The sequence below is a fragment of the Pavona decussata genome, unplaced genomic scaffold (genome assembly GCF_977016875.1).
Source record: "Pavona decussata unplaced genomic scaffold, jaPavDecu1.1 SCAFFOLD_4, whole genome shotgun sequence".
Classification (NCBI taxonomy): domain Eukaryota; kingdom Metazoa; phylum Cnidaria; class Anthozoa; order Scleractinia; family Agariciidae; genus Pavona; species Pavona decussata.
Genome location: NW_028145428.1, coordinates 1,213,001 through 1,224,167, shown reverse-complemented (window position 1 = coordinate 1,224,167; position 11,167 = coordinate 1,213,001). Strand labels below are relative to the sequence as shown.

Below are 11,167 nucleotides of genomic sequence, written 5' to 3'. Positions count from 1 at the left end.
TATTGGCTAAGTCGGTAAAAAAAATGGCGGGAAAATGTATTCTGATTTTCCCGATTTACGCCGACTGAAATGCCTAATTGTGCAAAAGAATTTGGAGGTCCCAATCTAACTTTTGCTAAAAATTAAACATGGATGGCTAAACTGTGCAAACACTGCTTTTCGTTAAAATTCTATCCACGCAGATGCTGGAAAATGTTTTTTCAAAAGAGCTTAAAATTTTCGAATCCGCCAAAAGTCACACAAGACGAAAATTTGCACATTAACCGAAGACATAAAATATATCCTAAATCATTGATCTTGTACATGTGTTTTGACTGAATGTCAAATATTTTATATAAATCGTAAGAACGCTAAAAAGTGGTAAGACGTAGGTGAAATAACTTACGCAAGTTACCGTAAATCCGAAGCTTTTTTCTTATGCAGATTAGCCAAAAACAAGGGGGGTGGTCAAAATCGCATGAAAATAAGTCAGTTCTTTTTGAAAGGGAATATTTTCTCAATCTTATCCGAAAGGTAATCTGTGGTAGGAATTTGAAAGGAATCGGCCGACCTTGAACCGTGGGCCCTGCCTGTTCTCTCTGAGAATGGCACTTAAGAGTGAATGTCAGTAAAAATCGAGGAAATTTTATAAAAAGGGGCCACGGTCAAAATATCGATTACGCTGATACTTTGTCAGTTTGAAGGCCTAGGTAAGCAAGTAAAGGATATAAGGTTACTTTTTTGAAATATTCCATATATTAAACGGTAGAAAACCACGAAAAACGGTCACCCTACGGGAAGCTCGGATTTCACCGCGCGAGAAGTCGAAATTTTACACTTTTCAGCTTCTCGCTACACAGACATTTACATAGCTGTGAATCTTTCTTTAGTATGATTTGATACATTGATTCTTCCTCAGTCAAAACATAGTAATTATTTTCATCTCTGCTCATTTGTGAGCGAACTGAGCTCGGATGAAGTAGACATACTTTTCTCTATCATGCAAAGTCTAAAATAATGCGAATTCAGCTAGAAAAAAGCTAACCGGTAGTGACTCAAATCCTCTGAAACTTTGACAAAAGACAGTTCAGTCATTGATTTTTAGGTGTACGGTTTAAAATCTCTAGGATTTAGAAGAACTTTTGCTCGAACGCCGATCAAAGTTTGACAAAATTGATGTCTTGTTCGTTGTTTACTATTGTCGGTGGGATTTGCGGCGCAGACGAACGCACTAGCTCCTCAACTTCCGTCACACCACTCACGCAGTGAAACAGGCAAACAAAACATCATAACTAAGTTCTTGAAATTTTTCAGAGTTGAAACAGAAGTAGAATTGATTTTAGCAAGAATGCATGTTTTCAAAAGGCGACGGATTTACTGGAAATGGCTATCTGTCCAGCTTATCATGAAGGCTAAAAAGTAATTTTTGCACCATCCCGGAACTTGTTTCGGGTCACTCTGAAGCAGCTGTGGAAAGGAATTTATTTATTCCAATTCATGAAGTTTACCATCCCTTTTTTTCTGTTTAGATCTTCCTGAAGGAATATTTTTTGCGAAGCTGAAATCAACTATTTTAAACAAAGAACGGAATGTTGGCTTGTATAATATAAGCGCAATCCATAACACATGGGAGTCATGAAATAAAGGTTGTTATGATAATTGGATTAGGCAACAGAATGAAGAGATAAGTACCAAAATGACCTTCACCAACATAAATTAAATCTCTTCGTTTTACAAATAAATAATTTTTTTCATATATGGTCGTATATTCTCGTGTCACCAGAGTGAAGAGAATACAAAACTCATTGGATACAGTTCCTGCTTGGTAGTACATCTTATAACTGGTTATTTACCTGAGACAACTGGGACGTGCTGTTTTGAACGTTCTAATAACTTCAAGGATTGGCATAAATATATTCCTTTTCCAATGCGGCTTCTTTCCACAGCTGCTTTAGAGTGATGGTGCAGAAATTACTTTATGCTATACCTGGCACGATGAACAGGACAGACAGCCATCTCCAATAAATTCGTTGGCTTTTCAAAAAACGCATTCTTGCCAAAATCAATTTTACTCCTGTTTCAACTCCGGAAAATTTCAGTGCTTGAGTGGTGTGACGGAAGCTGAGGAGCAAGTGCATTCTCCGCCGCAAATCCCCTCGCAAATCCCACCGACAATAGTGAAAAACGAACCAGACATCGTTGTTCTGTATGTCTGTGAAAACTCTGGTTTTAGATGTAATATATCAAACACGAGGAAGAGTGTTTCCTCCGATTTCCAAACACCGAGAAGTAGGTTGGAAAAACGAGGCGCAGCCGAGGTTTTTTTAACCAACTTCGAGATGTTTGAAAATAGGAGGAAACACTGTTTCGAGTGTTTGATATAGTTTCTCAAACTATTGTTAATTCATACAATAAAGAATAGGCCTTATCACGGTTTTCGACGCCATTTTGACGAGTAGGCAAACACTTCTGAAATAACAGTGTTTGTATGGAAATCCGATGTCAAATAATTTTCATAAAACATCGCTTCTGAAAAATTCATGAATTGGAGACTTTTAGCACTAGAAAAAGAATTTTAAGAAAAAAATTTGGAGGGATGTAGCTGTGCCAGAAAGCGTCCAGTCGTGTTTTCATACTTTCCATACATTTGTCTGTATTTTTTTCCCGCGAACTATTTTTAGTAGCAGTGCACGGCTGGTTCGCTATACAGACAAATGTATGGAAAATTTAAAACACGACTGGACGCTTTCTAGCACAGCTACATCCCTCCAATTTTTTTTCTTAAAATCCTTTTACTAGTGCTGAAAGTTTCCAATTCATGAATTTTTCAGAAGCGATGTTTGCTGAAAGTTATTTGACATCGGATTTCCATACAAACACTGTTATTTCAGACGTGTTTGCCTACTCGTCAAAATGGTGTCGAAAACCGTGATAAGGCCTATTGAAAAATTGTCAAATACTTGTGAATTGTTCGTGACTAGCCACGAACAATTCACAAGAGATCACATTTCTAAACCCCCTTCACCGTAGTGATTTGCTTTGTTTTGGCTTGATAAATTATTAATGAGTTTGAGAAGTAATGTTTCAGAGATATGGATAAGTAGATTTGTTTATTTAGAAAACGATGCAATATTTACTTTCCGTGGGAGCGGTTACTTCCGATTGGCTATCGAAGGATGATAAAGCATCATCTCATCCTTAATAGAATTAATTTTAATTGTTCCAGGTTCTATTGCTATCAACTTGTTTTCTATTTCTTCAGCAAGTTAACTGGGAAATCTGGCACATCGTTTAGTAAGATATTTGAAAATGACTTATTTTAGATTATGGGATGTAAATATCTGTTTGTTATTGCAGCGAAGTCGTTCGTGCGTGACACTGCACATTAGGGAGCGAGTGAGATTTAATTTTATGTTGTGGTAATTTTGGCGTTTGTTGGTATGTTGTACCCGTGTAGACAATATTTAACATCAATATATTTCTTAAAACGTTTTAAGCGTTGAAAATAGCTTAAAGCCTTTTTCATACAAACTTTGGCCGAGAATTAATTTTTTCAATTATGCCTTGTTATGTAGAGTTGTAGATTTCAATGGCGCTGAATTGTAATTTTGTCAAACTTTGATCGACGTTCACAAACGAGCAGAGATGAAAATAACTACTATGTTTTGACTGAGGAAGAATCAATGTATTAAATTATACTAAAGAAAGATTCACAGCTATGTAAATGTCTGTGTAGCAAGAAGCTGAAAAGTGTAAAATTTCGAGTTCTGGTGTTGTGAAATCCCAGCTTCCGGTAGGGTGACCGTTTTTCGTGGTTTTCTGCCGTTATATGGAATATTTCAAAAAAGTAACCTTATATCCTTTACTTGCTTACCTAGGCCTTCAAACTGACCAAGTATCAGCGAAATCGATTTTTTGACCGTGGCCACGATTTCTTTGATTTTTACTGGCGTTCACTCTTAATTGCTATGTCAGCAGCTGGTGTAAGCAAAATTCAACAATATTGATAATAAAATTGTGCGCTTTGGACATCGAGGAAGGGAATAACAGAACTTGTGTAAATGCAAAAAATAACAGTGAAGTTTTTAGAATGTAAAATAATAATCCACTATATTTATGTTTCTTATCTATCAAATTGAAAACTGTTCAGTACAATTTTGTGAAAAAAAAAAAAAAGAAAATGCAAATTTCGAAGAAAACAGCCGGCGAAGAGTAAACTTTGGTCATTATTCACCTTATTGGAAACAAAATTCAGGGAATTAGATTTTCTTTTTCTTTCTCACAAAGAAAATGATATACACCATCTTATCTTTCTCTTTTATTATAATTTAATACAATTCCTATATTTCTAACAGGAAACATCGCACTTTAGATAACTAAAGCTGTGGATATGCCAATGAGCTTGGCAATCTTCTGCCATGGGTGACAGCTGTGTCGGTACAATATTCGTAATGTTTTTTACATGTACAAACTCGTTAAAGAACTGAATTGATTACTGTTGTGAGAAATGGCTTCATTTTTATTGCCCAAAATACGATTAATGATTTATTAGTTTTCTTGCAAAGAACAATCGCACCAGAAATTACGTAAGTGTTTTTTTTTTTTTTTTTTAGATTATGCTCAGATGTCCTTTCTTATCTCTAAATCGGTGGCTAACTAAACACAGTCACGTCTATTAGCGTTATTTCAAGTTCCAAGTTTTTTTTAGTCTTCTGATTTTGATTCAATTGAATGCTGTCCACATCAAATATAAGACAAAATGTATCTGTACAGTACAACACCGCTACTTAAAAGTTGTGCCTGCTCAAAAGAAAAGTTTTCGTGATCAGTCGTAGACACGCGTTTCGACGTTTAAACTTTGCTATGAAGCAAAAACAGTATAAAATTTAAACTCTCTTTATCTATACCTTTACCTTTTTACCTTTATCTATACCTTAAAAGTTAATCTTTCGCTGGCATTTGCCTGGAAATGGTTATTCTCCTTGTTTTTGATTGTTTTTGTTATAATTCCACTGTGTGTCTTACCGAATATATACCGATGTTTTTACTTAAAACTACTGTTAACCAAACGAATAATAACAATCACAAACCTTTTCATTTGAAGGTGTCTCTCAAAAAAATACCTTTTGTTCTTAGACCAGGTGCATAGACGTGCAGTTGTAGTATCGCCTTTCTTCTTGGAAAAAAGAGAACTTGTCAATGTTTTGCAATTGTTTACTTGAACGGTCGACCTAAGATTTCACATACTTAATGCCTTTTATGTGTAATGTTTATCGATAGAAATCTCCATTGTAATTTCTATATTTCTCTCGCTGCTTTACTTTACTCCTACCGAGGAGAATATAAAGCAGCCACAAAGAAAAGAAAACTGAAGAAATATATATAGCACATTACTACTGAAAAATGGCAGACAAAGCAATTGATACTCGAGTTAGTGCTTTATATTTTAGGAGTCATATGTATCAGTTAAGCACAAATATTACTGTTTCATTCAACTTAGGTAAATTGAGTGTTTCTTGAAAATTTCATACAACTACTGTTTTCTCAACAGAAACTGGACAAGCACCGCTGATTGCAACTCTAAGTAATATTATGTCTGCAGAACTAAACGAACTAGCAATGTCGAAACTGTCGAGAGAAGAACTTTCCCAGACGACACCCTCTCCCAATAACAATGCAAAGACCTCAGCAGAGATGTGGAAGGAGTTTGCGGATAATACAACCCTGCATGGAATCCGTTATGTCTTCATGAAACGACATATTGTCATTCGCTTAATCTGGCTTGTTCTGCTACTGACCTCAGGTGGTTACTACATTTTTACTGTTTACAAAGCTTTCACGAAATTCTACAGTCGTCCAGTCAACACTGTAATAAGCACGAAACACGTCAAAGAGATGGACTTTCCAGCTGTCACGGTCTGCTCTCTCAACTCGTTTGCTAACAACAAACTAGTCGTAACGGATGACAATCCGTTGTTTGCATTCAGTGGCTTAAACATCAGCGCATGCGCTGTTACTTCAGTGGTGCGAGGCAACCGTCCTTGTGGGTTGTCTCTCGTTTGCTGTTGTGTTCCATCGGCTGATGAAAATGTGTACACTGCTATACCAAACTGTACAAGTGAATATAGGGAAGATCTTTTGGATGTAATAAAGCGATCCTCTCATCGTTTCGATATAGAAGCTTTTTCTCGACATTATACCCAAGACATAAATTCCCTCACTGGGCCTACGTGTACGTTTGGCTGGGATAAGTCAATCTGTTCAACAAAAGACTTTTCTCCCATGGTAACCCAATGGGGAATGTGCCACACATTTAATTCTGGAGCTGAAGAGATAATTAAAAAAGTCGATTCTGGTGGAGTTTCATCCGGATTGAATGTCATTCTCGATGCACAGACTTGGGACTACAGTCAAGGAAAATTCTCAGAAGGATTTAAGGTGCTGATTCATCAACAAGGAGAATATGTCGATGAATGGGAAGGCATCAACGTAGGACCAGGACAGCATGCTGTTATAGCTCTGTCGCAGAAAAGGGTAGGCGTTTTATCCATTTGAGGTATTTAAAATGAATGTTTCTTACTAGTCAAGAATAGTGGCTTGTTTGTTTACAAGTGCAGCTGATTACGAGGCGAGCAGGGCAATATCAAGAGCAAAACTCACTGTAAAGTAAAGCAAAAAAATCATTTACTATCAATATTGCGAGAAGTGCTTACGCAATCTCCCGAGCCAGAAGTTCATGATAAGTGCTTGACTATAATCTAGATCGAATTGGAATTTGGAAATGTTGTTTGGCTTTTTGTTGTTGTTTGTTTGTTTTGTTTGTTTGTTTGTTTGTTTGTTTGTTTGTTTGTTTGTTTGTTTGTTGGCAAAAAAATTAAGATAGCAATGCGTGACTATTGAATTTTTAATAAAACACTGAATCTTACAAAGAAAGGTACATGTCACAAAGCATTTTCAAGCTGTTCGTGCGCTAGAATATAATATATCAAGTACACTCGTTAAACTAATTTTAAATTTAAAATAATGGACTCATAATTAAATTACAACCTAAGTCTATATAAGTTCCATAATGTATGACAACCTTGAAGAGTTTGTACATTGTAGGCGGAAAGTACTAAACGATAATTAGAGACAATAAATTTCTTACAGTATAAAAATCTGGAAAAGCCATACTTTACCAACTGCACCAGGAAAAAACTGAAAACGTTCTCAACGTACACATTAGCGGGCTGCATCTATGAATGTGAGGCTGAAAACACTATCAAATCGTGTAATTGTCGACTTCCTGGCTACAAAGGTAGGATGATGTTAGGACATTCTAGAATGCATTACAAGTAGTCCAACTAAGATAAAATACTTCCATGGGTACCAGACAGAAAGAGTCAGTAATCCGTCTGAAAAGCTCGTTATGAATCTGTCACCCAGAAATTTACATGTTGTGCCATGTTATCCTTATTTACTGAGTGTCACTTCTTGGCCAGAAACGTACGCCAATGACAGTATTTTATATCCCATAATCCAACCACTTTTATCTTTTGGGCTAAGGGCGTTTGAGTTTTCTATCTATTGATTTGTAATCAAGTGGTCGTTCCCTTTTACGCGCTTTGAAAGTAGACCACAATTGGTAGAGGGCTGTCATCAGCATTCTTGAGGAAAGAGGCTGTGGTGTCAGAAATAATACAAGGTAGTTAGAACTCTAGCACGTGCGAAACCGGTTCACTGGCGGTCATCTTGAACGTAAATACGTTTTGAATGTTTTTTTTTGTTTTTCTTTACGTGTTATCTGTATTAGATTCTCTCCAAGTTCCCGCGTGTGTATCACGAGAAGAACTGAACTGTACTTCGCTGGTGGCAAGTAAGTAAGACAGATGATCTGTTTGAACTACGCTTGCATGTGGCAACACAGCTTAAACACGCCCTTCTGGGCAGTTAGGCAAGTTATTTAGAAAATTGGTAATGGCCTACGAAGACGGAGATTACTTTTCTGTGCAACAACAAAATTACACGTTTTTTCGTTAACGAAAGTTTGAGTAACGATCCCAGGAAAACTTTTTTATGATGCAACACTATGCGAATCGTAATGGTCCTTTGTCTTTGATCAATAACCATCAACCTGTAAAGAGTTACCTAGCTGAAGGCATACACTGATTGACTAATGAATACTCTTTTTTAAATTGATCCTTCTACAATGATAGATGAGGCGTTTTGCGACTGCCAAGTTCCTTGTTCTCAAACTAAATACACCACTGAAGTGTCTTATTCAAAGTTCCCAGATTTTGGCACTGCTCAAGGATTTGTGGCGAGTGGTCACTATCCTAACGTGGAGTACCAAAGGTATTGTAACGTGTGCCGTGAATATTTGAGGAGGATGCTTTGTATTATTTTTAGGGAAATGATTTTTTGTTTTAACAAATTCCTGTCATGTAGCAGTGGTTCTTTGTTTACTATTGAAGTCAAGAACGATTGCATTTTTTTTTTAAATCTTGGTAGAGTAGGTACCTTGAACACAAAGAGAGAGGCCTACTCTAAGAGCCATTAACTTGTAAGTTGTTTTAAAATGTCGCGTTGCTGACATCTATTGCGCATTACCTCTAATTGTTTACACTGATATATTTTTTTTTACGATGTAAAGTATATGAAATAATTCATATATGAACTGCGGATATAGATGAAAGTGAGAAGTGATCACTTCTCACTTTCATCTATATCCGCAGTTCATATATGAATTATTTCATATACTTTACATCGTTTCACTCCTCTCACGGGAAAAATGGGAACCTACAATTGACCTTGCTCCCAATGTGTGGCTTCATAGCTCAGTTGGTAGAGCATCGCACCGGTCGCGGAGGTCACGGGTTCGAATCCCGTTGAAGCCTGAATTTTTTTCAGGCTTCCAATTTCCAATTGCATAAATTGGAAAATTCACTGCGATGATCACTTCTCACTTTCATATTTTTTTTTATCAACTACTTCTTGTGTCTCATAAGGAATATATTGTTCTGCTCGGTCAACAACCTGAATCATGCCCTTTAGATCCAAATAAATAAGGAAACTTCCATATGGCTAAGAAAAAAATTCTCTACCCAAATAGTATATCTCGCCTTCATATTTTTATCACGTCGATTTTTGCAACAGAAGATATGGAACATATCTGCTTTATTTAGTCTGTCTTATTACTAAAGTTAGCCACGCAAGTGTTAACAAATCAATAAGGAAGACCATTTTATTATAGTTATTTCATTATCCTTATTCATCAGGAACAATCTGCTGAGTAGCTAGCATGCTCCTATGATGCCGATGGTAACGTCTTGTAGGCTGAGATGGATACCTTGTTTACGGCCTCTCCTTTACGTTAACTGAAACCAGCTGCATAATTAACATTTTTCTCTTTCTCCTTATTCATTAGGGATAACCTGGTGTTTTTACAAGTGGGCTTCAAATCCCTGAGTTATGAGATCCAGGAGCAGCAACCAGCTTATGATAGCAACGCCTTGTTTGGTAATGAATGGTTTTTTTTACATTTGTGTCTATTTCTGATCCAAAACTGTAATATTTTTGACAGGATTGAACAGAGATCTGGATGCGAGTGTGGTCCGCAGAGGTTCATTGTCTACACATTCAAAAAGAGACAGTTGAGGAACTTGTGACATTCTGCTGTCAGCCTCGCGTGTCGCCCAACTTTTGGTCAAGTCTAGTCTTCATTTTTCTTTTTTAAAGAAATTGTAATTTATCCTACTTGAGGTATATTTCTTTATCCTATTTACCTAAAATCTTCGAAGGTAGCGCCATGGCATTTCCCCATTTTTCCTAACAGTTAGGTTTTTGATAGCCATCGCGTCCAGCCGTGGAGCTTTACGATTGCTGGATTGTACAGGTGTAGACGCCATGTGTCAATAATATTCATCTTGGCCTTGACTCGCCAATGTGCCCATGCCTCAAAGCCTAGTGAGTTTGTTCTTATCGGCTGTGTAGTGGAGTCAACGTTTCGTCTTTTTACATGTCGCCTGTTTAGTACAGACTGATTCTAAGCAACGATATCTAATTTATTTTGTAACTGAATAGTGCTGTTAATTAAGCCAGATCTTCTTCTTAGTTAGTGACAGTTTAATTGAAAGGGCAAGGAAATGATTGGAAAGGTGGGGACTCGATAAGAAAGAATAACGACTAATGAGCTATTTATTTCCTTCTTCAGGTGAGATCGGAGGTAACATGGGATTGTTCCTTGGGTGCAGCTTATTTATCTTCTGCGAGTTTATCGACTTCCTCATCGTTTTCCTAGCAACAAAAAAACGTCAGTCAACCCACCCGGCATGGCAATAACAAACAGAAACCCGAAATGCATGACTTGGTGTTCTCTATGTATATGCGGAAGGATTTATTTACATGGCCAATAGGGCTGACCACCCCACCCCATCCCACCTCCGTACCCTTTAGCACGCTCTTGGATGACGCTCATTTGTATGTAGGCATGTTTTCCTTTTGTAATTGATGTATGTTTTGTTGGTTGTTTGTAAAAATAAAACAATGATTCAACTAATTTTAATCTAGACTTCTTCTTCATGTCCTTCCCATGGCAAAAACGGAAGATATTAAAAAAGACCTCGAAAATTTTAATTGGGGCTTTTGATGAAAATTTCTTTGGCACACACTTTATTCATCTGTACGGATGAACTAATTGTCAAATTCGAAAGAGAAACAAGAAGGAGAAGTTAGAAAATTAAAGAAGGTGCGCCAAGACTGCCTTCATCAGAACAAATAATGTTTAAAGGAAAAGAAGTCGAAAAAAGAAAAAGCGTAAAAAGATTCCGTATCCCCTTTAAATTTCGCGGTGGAATTAAGATTTTTCATAATCACACTTAAAATGTTATTTATGCTTCTGATTTATTACAGTCCCCTTACCACTAATGTCGTTACTTGGTTTCCGGGAAAATTAGGAAATTCTACAAGGAAAGACGAAAAAAGATCTTAAAAGGTTAATGATTTATAAAATTTAGCTTGTGTTTTTCTGTGCCCTCAGATCGTTTGCACAGCAACAAATCTTTAGTTTCCGATTTCAACAGCCCCAGCTAAAATCTGATTTTCCTGTATAGCCATTAACTTCGCCAAGATATCTCTGTATTTGGGGCACCATTTGTTCCCTACTATCAGTGTTTGCTGACACTCAGATACTGAGTTTAATCTCACGCAG

The 11,167-nt window shown here is 36.8% G+C and overlaps 1 protein-coding gene and 1 non-coding gene across 2 annotated transcripts; both read left to right on the top strand.

The window, feature by feature from the left end:
• The first annotated feature begins 5,571 nt into the window (after positions 1-5,571).
• On the top strand, positions 5,572-10,898 carry LOC146489681 (acid-sensing ion channel 4-A-like). Its single transcript, XM_085104411.1, has 6 exons — positions 5,572-6,513; positions 7,129-7,276; positions 7,772-7,834; positions 8,175-8,313; positions 9,386-9,477; positions 10,172-10,898. Exons 1-6 carry the CDS (start codon positions 5,572-5,574, stop codon positions 10,297-10,299), a joined length of 1,512 nt encoding a protein of 503 aa, XP_084960537.1. The 3' UTR covers positions 10,300-10,898.
• On the top strand, positions 8,785-8,855 carry Trnap-cgg (transfer RNA proline (anticodon CGG)). The gene has a single exon. It is a non-coding gene; the product is annotated as a tRNA-Pro (tRNA).
• Positions 10,899-11,167: the final 269 nt, after the last annotated feature.